General features: G+C 42.0%; 1 protein-coding gene across 4 annotated transcripts; it reads left to right on the plus strand.

Moving 5' to 3' along the window:
• The first annotated feature begins 297 nt into the window (after nt 1-297).
• LOC143338011 (msx2-interacting protein) lies at nt 298-19,127 on the plus strand. 4 transcript variants are annotated; one of them, XM_076758090.1, is made up of 15 exons: nt 298-612; nt 1,876-2,190; nt 5,223-5,699; nt 5,866-6,020; nt 6,989-7,189; nt 7,393-7,544; nt 7,626-7,751; nt 7,863-7,976; nt 8,075-8,188; nt 8,300-8,400; nt 8,601-16,014; nt 16,346-16,414; nt 16,531-16,725; nt 16,809-16,967; nt 18,099-19,127. In XM_076758090.1, the coding sequence occupies exons 1-15, from the start codon at nt 530-532 to the stop codon at nt 18,228-18,230; spliced, it is 9,807 nt and encodes a 3,268-aa protein (XP_076614205.1). In that variant the 5' UTR covers nt 298-529; the 3' UTR covers nt 18,231-19,127. The 4 variants fall into 4 exon arrangements, with proteins under 4 accessions (XP_076614205.1, XP_076614215.1, XP_076614223.1 ...); XM_076758100.1 differs by having other exon boundaries at nt 340-612; nt 5,226-5,699; XM_076758108.1 differs by lacking the exons at nt 298-612; nt 1,876-2,190 and adding an exon at nt 2,197-3,939.
• Nucleotides 19,128-19,132: the final 5 nt, after the last annotated feature.

Raw genomic sequence — 19,132 nt, forward strand, 5'->3', positions numbered from 1 at the left:
TGATTGTGGACACAGCCCTCAGCCTCAAGTTTTAAACTGGTTAGTTTTGTAATTAAATATATATTTTGTAAAAAATAATAATCATTGAAAGGAATAGTTCATCTTTTGTGAAATTATTCGGTAACCGTTCAGAATTTGTCCAACCATGGCACATTAAAATATGATGGGATCTGCTTCATTATCTTGCAGGCAGTGACTCCGCAGACTAACCTTGCTCGCGGGCCGTAGTTTGGTCCTCTTGGGGAAATCGCGTGCTCTCTGTTGCGCTTTTTCGTCACTGTCGAGCACGCGCAACACACCGAGCCAGGGCCGCGCGGCTCGTACCCAAGACCACCAGGAGCGAGGATCACGCGCGTTCACGTGCATGGATCGAGGACGCAGCAGCTAAAGCTAAACGGACAGCAAGCTACCAGGCCCAGATTATTCACGGAATCCACCGTCGTTCATTTTGTTCAGGCGGACCTCCGACCGGCAGGGATTAGAAACGTGCGAGATCATATGTGTGTGAAAGGGGAAAGAATAGCACAAGATGGTTCGGGAAACCAGACACCTTTGGGTGGGAAATTTACCCGAACATGTTCGAGAGGAGAAGATTGTGGAGCATTTTAAACGGTAGGTTACGCAAGAGGGACCCTCTGTTGGCGAAGCAGCGCGCGCTAGGTGCAGTACTAACATTAGCTGCTCTGAGTAGCCTGCGAATAATGCTAATGCAGCTAACGTTAGCATTTTTTAAGTTTTACAAGTCAGGGGGGTTCATGTGCGCTGCATGTGTTATATTGCAGTACATCGATATCTGTTAAACCGAAACGCGGGGACTAGAACTACCGAAGTGTAAATGATTACGATTTAAAAGATTTGGCTAACTTTTGCTAATGCCAGTAGGCAAGAAGCTAGGTGTGCTAGCCACCGAGCTTCCACCCAGCCAACCAACCATTTTGTGGGAAGTCAAGACGTTTTCATAATCACTACAAGCCAAAAGGCAGCTAACGTTAGCGGGACAGCAGGTCAAATAACAAGAGATGACTTGTGTTATTTTGGCCACTGGAGACGCGTTACACATAAAGTTATTTTTCTGGTCAAAAGTGATTTTACAGAAATGTTAAAACGTAGATAATCCGAAGTCAACGACCGATCAGTGATCCCCACCGGGCTGATAATAAAACGCTAGCAAGTTGTCGAGCTGCTTGACGTTATTTGCCTTAAAATCAGCAGAGATACTCAGTGGTGCTTGTTAATTTGACCAGTTACAAGTAAATGATGAATCAGATGTTATCCTTGCTTAGATAGTAAGCAAGAGAGCTAACAGCATAAGCTTGCATGCTTCCCGTGTTTGTGGAAGTAATTGAAAGCCATGTAACGATGTATGTCTTGATCATTCGCTACTGAAGTTGAAGCTGCTCGAGTAAGTAAACCCGTCAACACCGCGATACCACAGTACTAGTGGTCTGGTGACAGCTATGTATTCTAGGATATGCTTTTTATAGTTGCTAAACACCGACATTTGTAATGTGGTACGTCCGAGAAGGATGTTTGAATAACAGAAGGACTTTCAAGTTGTTCAGAAACCTCAACCCTCTCAGCAGTATTTGTAAAACCAAGCGCAATCATCCGACATAATGATCGCGTACACTGTTTAAGACTCTTCATTACAGTTCATTCCGGTGTGGTGGCCTAAAAGGAAACATTAGTGGAAACTTGCCCGAGTTTATACTTGGAGGCGAATCACTACTGTTTGCATATAGTATGAAGTGTGTCGACTGCTCTGTATGTGCCTCATTCTGGCAGACTGGGAAACAGCTGCACTCTTTACCCTATTGTTAGCCAGTGTACTGTATATGTAATTTCCTCTTTGTTTTCATTGTAATTCCCTCTCAGGTATGGGCGTGTGGAAAGTGTTAAAGTGCTGCGGAAGCGAGGGTCAGAGGGTGGTGTTGCAGCCTTTGTGGATTTTGTGGATATCAAAAGTGCACAGAAGGCTCACAATGCTGTCAACAAGATGGGAGACAGGGACCTTCGGACTGACTACAATGAACCTGGGTCAGTGCCTAGTGCCGTTCGGGGCCTTGAAGACAGCTCCCCCTCGAGCAGTCGAGACGTTACAGGATTCTCTAGGGGAACAGTTGGTCCAGTGTTTGGTCCACCTGTGTCCCTTCACACCAGAGAGGGACGTTATGAACGGAGAATAGATGGGTAAGTGGACACGGCCTCCCCTCAAAATCCAGGGGAATCTTGATATTGGATAGGTGTAAAACCTAAACACATAGTGGGGTTATTCGTGAGGGATATGTGCCTCAAGGGGGTTACACAAAGGTAATTAGGGATCCTTCCACTTTTCATCATAATTGACTCGCCTTTCCCATGGGATCGAAGTAAATTAACTACACATTATCATTTGGTAAGGTAACTATAATTCAAGGTTTGACATCTGGTTTGGATATTACATCTGTGAGGAATATCCTGGTGAGTTTTGGATTTATTACATTTTGTGGGAAACTACCTTGGGGAGCTATTGGATATTTTTTAAAACACTTTTCTCCTAAATATTGGATCTAACCTTGATTTTCACTTGGAATCGCTCGAAACTGGAAGTAAATCCCTATTACGGAGGATGTACTTTTCTTTGAAGAATCTATTCAGGCAATATATAATTACTTCAAGGATCTCCCATCTCAGGTTGTCAATTGTTTTTTCCTCTTGGCAACAGCTGATGGTTGGACTACTTTTACATTTTTTTGCATCCATGGATACGACCTCCTCTGGATTAAGGTTTTGTACAAGCGGATGGAAGAATTCAATGTTTCTTACACATCACAAGAAAGAGAGGTGCAGTGCGTATGTCCTAGGCTATCTCAGTCATTATAGGATGAGATTAACCATATATAATAAACACGTTTTTCCCAAATAAGGAAGCTATACCAAGAAGACTTCGCAAGACCACTGAGGATCCAAACAACCAACCAGCAAAGTTTGTGGAGCTATTCTTGTTTTGGATTGATGGCCATGAAGACACATGAAGACTGCATAGTTGGAATGTACACTCCTGGATGTACACAATACCAAGACCCCATGTTGGATGTACTGATGTGGACCCTAGTATGGATAGGTGTAGCAGCCATTCATTTGGATTACTCGAAAGTGGATGTAGCTGTGTGAGGCCTCAGTGAGAGAAGAGCACTCAAAGTATGTTACAGAGAGCAGAAGACAACTTTTTCAAAGTAATTTGAAATGTTATGCTAAAAGATGAAGCCTTCCCATATGTAGACCTGATGAAATCCATGGATTGTGGAATTATGTCATGTCTATGAGCCTATGAGGATTTTATGTGCAATGATCATAGTGTCTGCGAATGTACAGGCTTGTTTGGTTTAAACTACTTGACTTTCACCAGTGGAATACCTTTTTTGACCTTTGACCCCTTTTTTTGGTAATTTTATTTACGTGAAGCCTAATTTTTGGAACATACTACTTCCTCATACAGGACAAGACTGATCCAGTTGGATGTATTTTCCATTTGGGCATCAACTTACTTGTGTAGTCAACCTGGAATCCGCTGAATTACCCTGAAGTTCATCATCTTTCTTTTTTAAATCCATATTTATTTATTAAGGTCTTATGTTCCTATAGTTTTTTTTTTTTTTTTTTTTTTTTTTAAACCCACATGTCCTGAAATCCATAAAGATGTCCATTTCTGTGATTGTTTTGTTTTTCCCTTTTTCCATCCAGTGAAGAGAATTAAGTAGCCTAACTATGGATTACTCATCAACAATCTACTGGCCTGGTGCTCCACAGTATTTGAAGATAACGTGCAGTGCGATTCAAGAGAACCGTTTTTGCCTAATTAGATCAATTGATTTTTCCCCTTGGTTTTTCATTCGGGCTCTCACATTCTGACCACCTAGATTTTATTTGGATTAATTTCGGTAACTTCTTTTCCAAAAGGTTGGTATTGCTCTGCCCTGTGCATATTTTCTTTCTCTAACCTTCCTTAGTCTTTGTCTAATATTAGTTTTTGCACTGCTTTTAAGGAAAATATTAATGAGAGGAAAATATCTATTTTATAAAGTACATATATAAAATATATGTATAATTTGTCATTTCTTTATGTAAGTGCCTCTTTTACAGCATCACATATGTACTACAAAGTAGTTTCCCATTGAATACATTGATCTGAACTCTGCATGGCATCTTAAATTTTAATACCACAGAGCTCCTTGATAGGAGACTTGTTCAGTTGAATATTTAAGAGAAATGTTTCTTTTTGGTATTTTCTTTTTCTTACCAGCAACAGTTCATGAACAGTCAACCTCTGAAATCAGCTCCCCTGGACACCCAGAGGATCCAAAAGTGCATAATAGGTTTTTTTTTTTTTCCTGCAATTCAGATTCAAGACAATAAACAGCATTTCAACATAGCTGAATTACGTGTTTGTAGTACATCTACAAAATAAAGCAAATAAGGTTATAGTGACTATCAAAGTCTGGGGCGGCTTTGTTTCATGTGACTGTTTATGAATTTAGAGAATAAAAAATATGTTCGTTTTGTTGCTTTCAGAAAATGAAATGTCATTGTAGATTGCTCACAGTTTAGAGATCAGAACAGTGTTCATAATAGTATTTACAGACAGTGCCAGCATTTAGTAGGTTGACCCCATTATGTCAAGTCATGAAGAGTCAAATTATTCAGTCTGTTTGTCTACTTGTGAGGAATTTGGTATAGTTTTTCAAATCGCTGTAAAAATACCTCTCTTGTGCCTAAAATTGTGTAAACTCACAATTGTCACATCTGAATGAAAATATGTAACTTTTGTCCTGAACCTTGTTGCTGAAAAGTTTAAAAGCAGTTCCATAACATAAACTAGAGTCTGCACTTCTTTCCTCTTTGTCGACTCTGAAATCCCAGCTAAAAGACCAGTGTTTGTTTATGATTCAACAAATCAAAAACTGACAGACAGACAAAATTTTCCAATGTAAGAATGACAAGATGTCTGCATTAGAAATACTGGCACTGCTCTTCAATATTGGACTACATAAAGTGACCCCACACCTTATCTGGCCCGCTATCATTTGCGTCTCTCAGCTATGTCCTTGCTATAATGTCTTTTTGGATTTTCACTATTTTGAATTTTGATGGCAAAGTAGTCTTAACAGTATTTATTTTTGTGTATTTTTCATTTAGAAGCATTGTAACTCTTTCTCCCTCTCTACCCTGTTCTTATTTTACAGTAGCTCAGAAAGCCGTGAACGTGCATATGATCACAGCCCATACGGACATCATGAACGCAGTGGCACTTTCGACAGACAGCGTCACTACAATGCTGATTATTACAGAGATCGTACTATGTTTGCTGCCGCTGGCCCAGGGAGCAGTGCTATCGGGGGAAGCTTTGAGGCATCAGACCCACATTTTGACTCTAGAATTCGAGACCCTTTTACTCTTACTAATTCGACACGACGTGATCTATACAGAGATGACAGAGGACGACGTGTTGACAGAACCTACCATCACCGTCGAAGCCGATCATCTCACTCCTCACAGTCAAGGCACCCTTCCCCACAGCGGACCACGGGACAAACCCCCAAAACTCCTCATTCCCCTAAAAGAGCTCCTTTGTCCCCTGGGAGAGGCCCACGATCTCGATCCCACAGTAGATCTTCGAGCTCTGATTCTGTCAGCAGCACCAGCAGCACGGGCAGCGGCAGGTGTGACATTTGTTTTGTTATGACATGAACACTTCATGTTACATTTTTCGTTGCACAATTCTCCAGTGGGTATTAGCAAGTGTTTTATTGGCTCAGACTGACAAGTGTCTAATCATTGTCCTCTGGTTTTGTGATTTTATTTTATTTTTTGTGTGTGTGAAAACAGTGATACAAACAGCAGCTCCACTGATGGGTCTCGGGCACGCTCTGTTCAGTCATCAGCTGCACACGCACCTACTCAGTCTTCTATGGTGCTTGACTCAGATGAGCCACGCAGGAGCTTTGGAATTAAAGTGCAGAACCTACCAGTGCGCTCCACAGGTGAGTTTCTACATTGTTCACAAGTTTTAAGTCAGCGTCTTAAACATTTAAATGGTTGTCAGAGGGCATTATCTAAAAGCAAGAATAGAGACTCATAACTTGGACTGCTGTTGAAATTTCTAATTCTGATACAACAGTTGTCTCCAATCATGTGCTATTGATTTGTATGCAGTTTTTTCTAACTGTGCCCCAATGTATGCATTTGATACTTATTTATATTCCAAGGATTGGTAAACTAAATTATACCTACAAGAATGTTTTTTATAAACTAATATGATTAATATGCACACTATTAGAAATGTATTTCATGATTCCTTTTCAGTTAAATGTCATATATGTTTGGAAAGGGGTTCTGTGCGAAATGTGCAATAAATGTATCCTTCAAAATCAATCCATCATCATTCACTTATATTTTTTGTCTTAAACTTCATTTTTCTTTCTTGGTAGCTTCATTATATTCCCCCAGTTTTTTTACTGTAACTTGGTGGTGGGAAGCCATTCATTTTGGATTTGAGCCCACTGGTATACAGGTCACTCTGCTTCTAATATTTCCACAGATGTGCTGTTGCCAGTTTACTTTGATAATTATAGCAAATGTTCCCTGACCACAATCTTACGTTCTTTAACTTCACATTTAGAGTTGAAAACTTAAAATTGAACAACTAGGACAGGCTTGATTCACTGCTTATAGAAAATCAACACAAATATATAACATATTGCTTATTCAAGTGTTGACACGTTGACACTCCTACAACAACTCTACAAAAGTATAAGCTGTGAGAGGAAAACAAAGAGAGTCAGCAATGTGGAAAGGGTCATTCCCTCGTCCACAGATTTATGTGTGAATTAATTCTTATTAAAACATAGATTTAGATTGTGTGTAGACTTGGTCATGGCTATGCTTTTGCAGCACCTGTTCTTTTCAATACACTTTTGAAGGTGGAAATTGCTTTTTTTCCCCTCCACAGACACAAGTTTAAAAGATGGACTTTTCCATGAATTCAAGAAACATGGGAAAGTGACCTCAGTGCAGATCCACGGAGCATCGGAAGACCGCTATGGTCTGGTGTTCTTCAGACAGCAAGAGGATCAAGAGAAAGCCCTCACGGTCTCCAAGGGAAAGTTGTTCTTTGGCATGCTTATTGAAGTCACTGCCTGGAATGGTCCTGGTAAGTTATGGCAAATACACAAAACAGTATTTTGATCAATACATGGTGTCAACGATGACCAAACAATGAGTTGCCAACAAACAACAATAAGTTTAACAAATGTTATTTCATAAAACAATGTTTTTGTGTTGATGGGTGAGCTTATGAGCTTGACAGTTAGCAGCATGTCAGTAATAACAAAGATAAATCATCCCTTCCCTCAGAAACAGAGAGTGAAAATGAGTTCAGGCCCTTGGATGGACGGATAGATGAGTTCCACCCAAAGGCCACAAGGACACTATTTATTGGCAACCTTGAGAAGACCACCAGTTACCAACAACTCCTGGACATTTTTCAACGCTTTGGAGAAATTGTGGTATGCTACCTTTCGACTGTCCTGCAAATTGGTACATTTTACATTTGATGAGGATCTCTAATTCTGTCTTCTCTCCTCAAGGACATTGACATCAAGAAAGTAAATGGAGTTCCCCAGTATGCCTTTGTGCAGTATTCTGATATTGCCAGTGTCTGCAAAGCCATTAAGAAAATGGATGGAGAGTATCTGGGAAGCAACAGACTAAAGGTAGTTTTTTTACGTTATGATATACAAAAGTAACATTTCTGGCCTGTGTAGGTTTTCAGTCTAATGTATTCTGTGTATATGATGTGCTTGTTGTTCTATTTGTCCTTGAAGCTTGGATTTGGGAAGAGTATGCCTACAACATGTGTTTGGCTAGATGGTTTGGCAACCAGTATTACAGAGCAATACCTCACTCGGCATTTCTGCCGCTATGGACATGTAGTTAAGGTAAAGTGTTATATTTTCTGTTGCTTGATTTGCAACTTTAGATTTTAAGCTGTGTATTTTTCAAAATTCTAAATCTATCTTTTTGTATTTTTTTTTAGGTTGTTTTTGATAGATTGAAAGGGATGGCCCTCATCTTGTACAACAACACAGATTTTGCTCAGGCAGCTGTAAGGGAGACCAAAGGTTGGAAGATTGGTGGCAATAAAATAAAGGTAAACCATGCCAATTATTGGAATGATTAGTGAAAAGTATTTTTCATGTGTGTATGTATATATATGTATATATGTGTGTGTTTTAACAACTCATTCATTTATTTATGAAAGGTCGATTTTGCAAGTCAAGAGAGTCAGATGGCGTTCTACCGATCTATGCAGGCATCTGGTCAAGACATTAGAGACTTCTATGAAATCCCTCCTGAACGAAGGTAAATTGCCCATATTGTTAATCAATACAATCAATACAATTAATAATGTCCACAAGTAAATGCATTATTTTAAATGTCACAAATTTCAGTTAATAGAATTTATAAGATTTCTATTTTGAGCAATATTTTCAAATGAAATTATTTAGGTTAATTTTTTATCCATTGCTTTTCTCTTCCTGTTCTCTCAATTCTCTCTACAGAGAGGATCGCAGACCTCCATACCATGAATTTACTGCAGAAAGGGCTTACTATGAGAATATACGAACCCCTGGCCTCTATCCAGAGGATGCCCGACGAGACTATGCTGCTCGCAGCAGAGACCGCTTTCCTGAACTCGAACACTACCAGGGTGATCACTTTGACCCACGGTATCATGAAGACCCAAGAGACTATAGGGACTACAGAGACCCCTTTGAGCAAGACATCCGAAAATACACATATATTCAGAGGGAGCGAGAAAGAGAGCGAGAACGCTTTGAGGCTGACCGCAGCAGGTGGAGCCCTTCCCATCCAAGGCGACCTGTTACTCCCACAGTATCGCCTTCACCATCTGAGCGTGCTCCCAGAGACTCAGAACGACGGGTTTACAGCCAGTCCTCTGAACGAAGTGGTAGTGTGAGCTCAATGTCACCTCCACACTTTGACAAATCTGAAAAGGCCCTTCTGGAACATACCTCAAAAAGTGACAAGAGTGAGAAGAGCAGTCAACCAGATCGTGTGTCTGGTGCTGAGAAAACCAAACGTGCAAAACGAAAGGAGAAAGGTGACAAAGACAAAGTTGAGAAGATTAAATCAAGGAAAGCAAAGGGGCAATCCCCATCCAACCCACTACCTGAATCAGAACTTGAGACTAGTTTTGATGGAGGGTCTGGAAGAGGAAGGGGATCAGACCAAGATGCCCATGAGAGGCAGAAATGTAAAGGGGATGTGGACTCTCTCACTGGAAATCAATTGTCAAATGCTCATCATGACTCTGTAAAAGCTGAAAGGTCTGAAATGAGTAAAGTGGAGAATTCAGACTTGGATGGAAAAAATCGACTCAAGAAACACCTGAAGTCTGATGATGGGAAAGATTCATCAGTGGATTCAGATCGCCTTGCTGCAAGAAAAAGGCGCTTTGCTGATTCTGGTGGAAGGACTATTCGCCAGAAAAGAAGCAGGCATGAGGAGGAGGACGGTATCCAATCCTCTGACTTTGGTGCTAGTTCCACATATTTGAAGGAGTCAGACACTGACAAGCACAAAGATTCACAGCGGCGAGATTCAAGACTCAAAATTGATAAAAGTGGCCCTCAGAAGGATGGTCAAGAGGATGTTAGAGGACAAAGAGAAAAATCAGAGGGATCTTTAGACCCACTGGAGTCAAAACGACATCCAGGGCACACTTCATCCAGAAGGTTTTCACATGAGGGGATTACAGACCAAGGCAGTGTCAGAGAACAGGAACACCATGCTCCTTTCAAATTTGGCACTCAGAATACTGACACTGACAGAAGTGCTAAGAACAAGGAGGACCATGTTGACATTGACCTTTCTCAGAGTTACCGCAAGCAAATGGAGCAAAATAGAAGGTTGCACCAGCAGCAACAGCAGCGTGAGTCTGACAAACCTGACAAACCAGGAAGTCCCCAAGGAAGTGAAACAGAGGACTTGGAACATCGCAGTCTTGTGCATGAGGTTGGTAAGCCACCTGAGGATGTCACTGATAATTTCCCATCTCACAAACTGAAGAAGTTAGACCAATTTGACGCCGACTCTGGGATTAAGAGAGAGCGTGTCTACAGGAGCTTCAGACAAAAAAGTGAAGATCCTGACTGGAACAACACTGCCTCTCCAGGTCATCAGCACTTCCCTCATCATGCAGATGAGGATTTTGTGGATCCTTCTCAGAAAGAGTTAAACAGAAATGAGGAAAAAATTCACTCGGATTTAGAGCTGTTAGTCAAAAGAACACATAACACACAGGTAAACAAGTTAAACACTCCTTTACTTAGTGTGGAAGAAGAGCAGCAGAGGAGATGGGAGAGCAGAGTCAAACAAGATCTGTTACCCGACCTGAACTTTTCTAGAAGTCTTGGTAAAAACATTCACAATCGCAAGCGTTTGGAATATGGTATTTGGCATGACTTGGAACCTGGAGAGGTGCGATCTGACACTGAGGAGGACAGAGATACTAAACCCCACTCTCCTGTGCCCTCAACATCTGTGCCTTTTTCAGAGAGGCCAAGGGTTGACAGGTTTTCAGATCCAAAAGTAGCACACCTAGAAAGGAACAAATTCTACTCGTTTGCACTTGACCAGACCATCACTCCTGATACAAAGGCTCTGCTGGAACGTGCAAAATCTCTATCATCTTCCAGAGAAGATAACTGGTCATTTTTAGATTATGATTCGCACTTTGCAAGTTTCCGCAACAGAAAGGATACTGAGAAGGTAGAATCAACACCACGACCTACACCCTCCTGGTACATGAAAAAGAAAAAGATACGAAGTGGATCTGAAGACAAACTTGATGATAGGAAGGAGGAGCCTAAGCCGGAGGAACAGGAGCGCAGGGAATTATTTGCCTCCCGCTTCCTTCATAGCCCCGTCTTTGAACTGGACTCTAGGCGACTTCAACATTTGGAGCGCAAACACGAAGAACCTGAGCATACACAAAACCAACAAACTGGTCAGCAAGGGACAGTAGATGGTGAACTTGATTCAGGACCAGTTGTCCTTTTCCATAGTCGTTTTTTGGAACTTACACGACTACAACAACAGAAGAATAAAACGCAGCAGCCAGAAGCAAAAGGAGACACAATGCTCACAGATGAGAATAAAGAGGAAAAAGCACCTGTTCAAGAGCAACAAGCTTTGCAGTCACCTGAAGCAACAGAATCAGTCATGGAGCCAGAAATTAAACCCATCAGTCCTGCTGAAGACCTGATGTCTGAACCCCGACTCACACCAACTTCTGTCACCTCATCTGTGGTCAAGGACTTTCCTCCACCAGAAGAGAAATGTGTTGTGTTAAATCCAGCTCCTGATCCGTATACCCCTGGGCCTTTCATAAAGGAAGAGGTAAAGGAAGAGGTAAAAGAAAACGAACCTGCTGTACCCATGTACCACCCACCAAACGACGTGTCATCTGATTCTGAAACTGCACCCATAGCAACTCCTGAACCCAGTTACTCAGTGGATAGATGTAAACTTTCTCCATCTGAGGGGAAAATGGATATTCTTACTGAGGATGTAAAACCTCCCTCTGCAGAAAAACCATGTCGTCGTCATTCTCAAGATGAGTTTGTTAGCACTTCAGAAGCAGAGCTGGATCCTGAGATGACACAACCAAAGGCACCTGAAGCCCCTAGTCCCATACCACCTAGTCTTGCAGAGGAAGTCGATATAGTGAAAAAGGAGACCCATTCCGCTTGTAAAGCAGTAGCAGAGCCTGAGGGAGAGAAGAATCTTCAAGTAAGTGAAGTGCAGATGCCTGTTGATAATGACACAAACAATGAGCCAGTCTCACCTCAGAAAGAGCCTAAAACAAAAGAAATGAAAAATAAAAAGTGCAAACAGTCCCCTGCTCAAGTTGCTCCAGTTCCTGTCATTTCTACCTCTGGTTCTGAGAAACAAGCAGTACGCAAGAGTGAGCGCATTGACAAAGAGAAGCTGAAACGTGGATCATCTCCAAGAGCTGAATCGAAGTCCACAAGCAAATCTCCTATTCATGGATCAGATCCTGATATGTTGGAGCAGAGCATCCCATTAGGTAGAGCAAGACGAAGAAATGTTAAATCTGTGTATGCCACCCCAGTTGAAGATGATGTACCTGTTCGTTCTGGAAAGGAAATGACAGAGTCACCACGCTCTGCACGAAAGCGTGGTACAGACAAAGATGCAACACAACAACAAAATATCGAACAGGATCCACCTGCTCCAACCCCTGCAAATAAACGGGGCCGTCCTCCCAAGAATCGTAGACAGGGTGATGAAAGTTCAACAGTTAAAGTAGAAAAATCAAAAGTGGACAAAGACACAGATTCAAATGAATCAGAAAGTGGTGAACGAATTCCAAGAGTGTCAAAAGGGAAAACATCCCCTCATGGCACAAAGAGTTTATCAAATCAGATGTCCACAGTACTAGTATCTGGATCAACTAAGAAGGGGGAAAAGACTGAGGTGGCTGAGGAGGATGATCAGGAAATGGATTTCACAGATGAAGATTCCTTAGCTTTGCAAGATTCATCAAGTACATGTAAAGAAGACCCATCAATAAAAGTTGGCCAAAAGAAAGAAGAGGAAGACAAACAAGGCAGAGAATTGGGCAGAGATAAAGATGAAAAGGCTTATGAGGGTAAATCAAATGGGAAAGAGACAGATTCCCCAGTCTTAGAAGAGAAACCTACCTTGGAAAAAGATAGGATTGTTAGAGGAAAAACCAAGTTATCAAGGACTCCTAAATCTCCTGTCCTCAAGAACCTCAAAATTAGACTAAATGTCACAGAGGTGAAAGATCTTCTTCAGTTAGGCGATGATGAGCTTGGGAATCAAGAGGATACTACAAAAAAGTTAGGACCCAATGAGCACAGTGATCATGCTTCCAAGTGCTCTAATACTAACAGAGGAGGTTCCAACAGTGAGGAAAAGGAAAATGGCTCCTCGGACAAAAAGGAGCTCCTGGAACCACCAAAAAACGTAATTTCTCAGGAGCTGGAATTGGAGCAGGCTGTGGAGAACATTGCTAAACTCACAGATCCAGCATTTCCAACAGAACCATCAACACCACCTGTCCTGCCTACAGATGTAAAATGTGACCCAGAGGAAGAAAAACCCTCTAATCCTGCAAGTGAGACAGAACTCATGGCGGCTATTGACTCGATAACTGCTGAGGAAGCAACTGTATCCTTGACCCAAGTGCCTCCACCAAGTGCAGATGTAGGTTCAGAACCTGAGTTGCAAGACTTCATTCAGCCTGCCAAGGAAGAGGAACCTGAAACAAATACACCCTCTATGCAAGAGGAGCCTGTCTTCCCAACTACACCTAAAAAGGGCACCAAAGGTAGACCTAAAACACCTAAACGTTCGAAAGGCCAAAAGCAAGTAAGAAAGGATTTAAAGGAAGGGCATTCAGTAAGTGAGGAATTGGCAACTCCTTTAATAGATAGCACTGCTTCAAGTGTAAAGATTGTTCCTGAAACAACTCCATCAGCAGCAACTGCTGTGGTTATTACTCCTACTACGTGGAAGTCAGAACCTGAGCCCTCAGCTCTCAAGGCTACAGATATAAATGCAGAGTCAGAGTCATCTTCTGAAGAACATGTTCAACATCTTAAATCTATTAACTCCCGGTCTAAGAGCCCAGTGTGCCCAAAGCCTCAACAGTTGCCATCGGAGTGCGTCTCCCCTTCCCTGTCTCCACTAGCTAACAGGCCAAATATCAGACCTATTCAGCCGACCCATCAAACAATAAGAATTCCTGTTTCTCCACCAGATTGGCGCCACCAGTCTAAAGATACAGGAGTCTCCTCTTCACCTCTCATGCCACTGGCGTCCAAGGAAAACCAGCCTCTACCCTCAGACTCTGAAAACATGGATATTGATCATGGTACAAGTGACTTGAGACAGATTCTTATGAAACACAAAAATATGCCACTGCCAGGCAGTAGTTCTGTTCCTAGTAATCTGCTCACCCTGCGGGATCAGAACCCCTCTGATACTAACACACCATCAGCTGTTGTGCCAAATAAATCACCACTACCTGATGGTAGAATGCCAGCTCATCCAGCCCCATCTGTCGTTCGACCTCCAGCCTCACTACCATCTCCTGAGACGAAGTCTGTGATTTCTGTTATTGCATCCACTGCAACCTCAGTTATCAGTCGTGTTTGCAACCCTCCTGAGCTTGAGGACAAAGTTAACATAAACATTGCAAATCCCTGTGTGGACATGGCTCTGCCCAAACCAACCTATAGGCCCAGCAAAGACGATACTGGATCATACCATGGGCCATCTGTTGGTGATGGGGGTGCAAGTGCTGCACGGTTCATTGTTGAAAGCCCTACTCTTGGTACAGGTTCTTGCCCAGGGCTGAGAGTAAACACATCTGAAGGAGTGGTAGTATTGAGCCACTCAGGCCAGAAAACAGAGGGACCACAGAGGATTAGTGCAAAAATAAGTCAGATCCCACAAGCAACAGCAGGTGACATGGAATCTCAGCAGTTGGTGTCCATGCCCCAGATAAAACAGGAAATGTATGGTCATTCTCATTCAGGACTTCAAAAGGGGCCTTCATCACAGACCGATCATGGGCATTCTGGTAAAATGCAGTCTACTTTGTCTTCTATTAAACAAGAAAGTACTGGTTTGGAAAAGATGGAATCTTCTTACCAATCTGGAACTCAAGGAGTAGTGAAGCGTCTCACACAGGGTAACCAGCAAGTAATGAGTTACCATCAAGAGTACATGCCGATAAAACATCAAAAGAAAATGGACAGTGCTGATTCTCATAGTACAGATGGAGCTAAACCAACTTGGACCTCTGCTATAAGTCCTGCCATAAGCCCCCATTTACCTTCTCCACCTGGCAACCATGTAGGTTTTGTTACAGCGACTGCTGACAGAGCTTCCTCACATATCACTGGGGTCAAACAGGAACCACGATCCCCTCGCAAGTCAGGTCATCCACATTCCCCGTTTACTAAAGTGTCCTCTCCCATAGGCTCCTCATCACCCAAGGGCATACCAGTGATGTTGTCCACCGGCCTTCCTGCCATGCAACAGTTCATTACGGGTGTACATCATCCAGAACAGTCAGTTATCATGCCACCTCACAGTGTGCCTGGAGGCTTGGGACGGATGTCTCCTCACCGTGTTACCCAGTCAATTCCTGTGGGGCATCTTGTTCAAGGTGATGTTCGGGTGAACACTCCGCCTCTCTCAGTGATGAGCTATGGGATGCATAGTGAGCCTCTTGCCTCTCCCTGGTCTGGTCCCATACAACCACGGCCCACCTCACCTCAGGCTGTTGGCAGAGACAAGGTTCTCAAGGTAAACCCCGGCTCTTTGAGGAGTCATGAGGGGGAACAGGAAGAAACCAGGCGCTTCCACCAGGCTCCAGGAAGACAATCTGCCACACAGCTAAAACCAGAGCCTATGCAGACAGATCCCCGTGGGCCATTGCGTGGCAGTGTCCAGTTAGAAACATACATGACACAAAGAGATATGCGTGTGCTCTTGCATCAACAGGGAGAGCGTTTGGCAGCAGACCCTCATTCTGGACACATTCAAGAGAGTCTTCCCCCTTCTTCAGCACCTTCCAGCCTACCCTTATCCTTATCTCCAAGAGCACATGTTTTGCCTAAAGGTGTTTCTGAGAAGGATATTACAAAGCCATTAGAGGCAAAGAGGCCACACTCTCCTCTTCCTAAAGATGGAATGATGGGGATCAGACAATCTGGGCAAGCAATGGCTTCTCCCCAGAGAGTTCAGCTAATAACACCAGGGCCAAGTGGCTCATTCCCAGAGTATTCAGGGATGTATTCAAACCCAAGAGGACTCCATTCTCAACTACCAGAGACGTCTCCTGTTGGACCCCTAACCCAACCACCATTGAGTGTCACTCCAACTATGGTGAGTTTGCTGCACTTAAGACTCCAGTTTATTTGATACGCTTGGCTCAAACCAATGCAGTCTAACACAACAGTCCCGCAATAAATACTCACTTGATGCATGTCATAATGTTCAGCTTTTGTTGAAACTTTTTGAGTGGTGTGGAATTCATTTCCAGGTTGTTTTGAAAACTATGGTTGGTCGTGTTATTTTATTGTTCAGCATTATATTGAGAGGGGTTTCTAATATTCAGTCTAACCCTAATCTTCATTAATAGAAACTGGCCAGCTGTTGATATCTTCATGTTACAGAGACTGTACTTGACACATTTCATATATTCTGGAATCCTTAGGGTGCTGACCTCCAGGCTAAACCAGATGGCAAGATGACACAGCCTGTTAATATGGTGCAGTTGCTCACGGTAAGACAAACTTATTACAACAGTTTAAATTGTGTTCAAGGTTATTGGTCTGATTTAAAAAAAATAAATAACTCGCTTTGCCTGACACTTGTCTTCATTTTGTCTCACATAAACAGAAATACCCTATTGTGTGGCAAGGCCTGCTGGCACTGAAGAATGACACAGCTGCAGTCCAGTTGCATTTTGTCTGTGGCAACAAAGCTCTGGCTCATCGATCACTGCCTCTACAAGAAGGAGGCGCATTGCTTAGGATTGTCCAGAGAATGAGACTAGAGGCTTCACAACTGGAGAGTGTTGCCCGAAGAATGACAGTATGTGTCTTTTGTTTTACCCCCACTGAATAATTTTTCATTAAATGGAGTCTGGTAACATTTACCTTTTTTCCCCTCTACAGGGGGACAGCGACTTCTGTCTTCTCCTTGCTCTCCCATGTGGACGAGATCAAGACGATGTCCTAAACCAAACTCAAGCTCTTAAAGCTGCTTTCATCAACTACCTGCAGACAAAGTTGGCTGCTGGTATCATCAATATCCCCAACCCAGGTTCCAATCAGGTGAGACATGACCGTTGATATTTAAGAGTTTTTATATATTAATTTATCATCTGATTCTTTAAACTAACATGTCTTAGTTTTATTAGTTAAATATATGTGTAATGATACATGATAATGATACAGACTCACTCTAAAACTATTTTCCAGATCATGATTAATTTGTTTCAAAAAGCCAACCTAATGTGAGCAGACTAAGTCAAATCTGGTTCATGACTTTGAAACACAGACCCGGCACATCAAACACTGATTGAACAGATGCAAAGGAAAAAGTGATCTTCTTGCACATGCCACAGACCAGAGGTGAGGTCAAGCTCTGACCTCACCAAAGTGCAGATGAATTCAATCCTGCAGATCTCTGTTAGCACAGTCTGCTGCTCCACTCTGCATTGGGGAAGTATTGTAAGCTTTCTTTCACAATCATTAAGTCAAGTATAATCAATTGATAATTGATTAAAAACATTGAACTATTTTGATAATCTAGTCATCATTTGTCACTCTCCAAGCCAAAATGCCAAACATTTGCTGGTTCGAGCTTCTCAAATGTCTGGATGTGACACTTGACATATTACATGATGTTGACATATGATAGTAAACTCAGCCTTTTTTGGAGTTTGGACTATTGGTCAAATAAAACAAGCTATCTAAATAGATTGCCTTGGATTGTGGAAAGTTTTAATGTGCAATTGTCACTAAGATTTTATAGTACGTATCGTAATCAGCAGATTGATCAATAATTTAGACAACAGTTAGTTGCAGCCGTAGTCAAGTGATTTATTTACAGCAGAAAAGTTCTTAGATTTTTTTTAGAAAGTAAAGCTCTCAACAGCTGGATTTTTCTTCCTGGGTGGCACGACTATTTAGACAGCTTCTGATCTGCCCCTTATGCTTCAGCCTTGGGTCAGTTTTACATGAACTTTATATTATTTTCACTGTATTTACAATCACAGATTTGACTGAAATATTGTCCAGGTATATAAGACTGAAAGACATTCGATGCCTCATGTACATAATAAGTAAAATAAAATAAACTTGGTTTAACTGGTTTAATCTTCATGAAAATCCCTCTGGTATCAAATCTGTTGGTTCTGTGGAACTTCACAAGTGTAACTGATGTTTTCTCTGTTTTCCCAGCCTGCCTATGTGCTACAGATTTTCCCACCGTGCGAGTTTTCAGAGAGCCACTTATCGCAGCTCGCCCCTGACCTTCTTAACAGGATCTCCAGCATCTCACCACACCTCATGATTGTCATCACCTCTGTGTAACCTTCACTGCTGGGAACCGTCCCATCGATGGATGTTCTCACTGATGAGCCTCAGGAAACCAGAGGAATATGAAAATTTGTTTTTTCCTGGACACAATGGGAATGTGTAGGATGTACCCAATCAACCTTTTGCTTCCCAACCCCCCCACATCAGTCTTTTTTTCTTTTGTCACTCTGGTATTTTTGTCCTTCTCAAAAGAACTCAGGGATGGACCAAACCAGAAGTCTTATTTGACCATTTCTCTGCTGTATTTCTATTTATTGGAGTTTTATTTTAATTTTCGGAGATGCTCTGAAGAAAAATCAGGATGTTTGATGAACAAGAATGAGTGACTATCTGGGTGGCCTTTTTCTTTCAGCTCTTTTATTGATTGTCATGTTCATTTCTTCACCAGAGAGGATCATAGAGGCTGTTCTACCGCGATGGCTAAAAAGACATTTCAGCATATAAGTTTAAATAATTATGTACAGACTTCCTCACCCAGGCTTTGGTTACAGGAGGAAGAATTAACTTGTGAAGCTCCGGAGACCCTGTAGAGGACCACATTTGTTTAACAGCTCCTTTAATTCCACCAGCTCTGTTCATTTTCTCACACTACTGAAGCAGTTACACCTGCCTTTGCATTGAACAAGCTACAGTATGATTTGGGAGATTTTGAATACAGGACTTTGTAAATATTTTAAATATTTAAACTTTGACAATGGAACTTGGACAACTTAACAGAGACTTGAACTCTGGGACATACCAGAATGCAGAGTGTGCAAATTTAGATGGGTATCCTTGATTTTTGGGTGTAAATACTTGTAACACAAGAAGGTTGGCAAACTCTCCCGTGGAGTCTGCTGATGGCACTTCATATTTTGTAACTCAAATAAAACAAACTCCAGAAAACTTGAATATTT

The sequence above is a fragment of the Chaetodon auriga genome, chromosome 2, assembly GCF_051107435.1.
Source record: "Chaetodon auriga isolate fChaAug3 chromosome 2, fChaAug3.hap1, whole genome shotgun sequence".
Classification (NCBI taxonomy): domain Eukaryota; kingdom Metazoa; phylum Chordata; class Actinopteri; order Chaetodontiformes; family Chaetodontidae; genus Chaetodon; species Chaetodon auriga.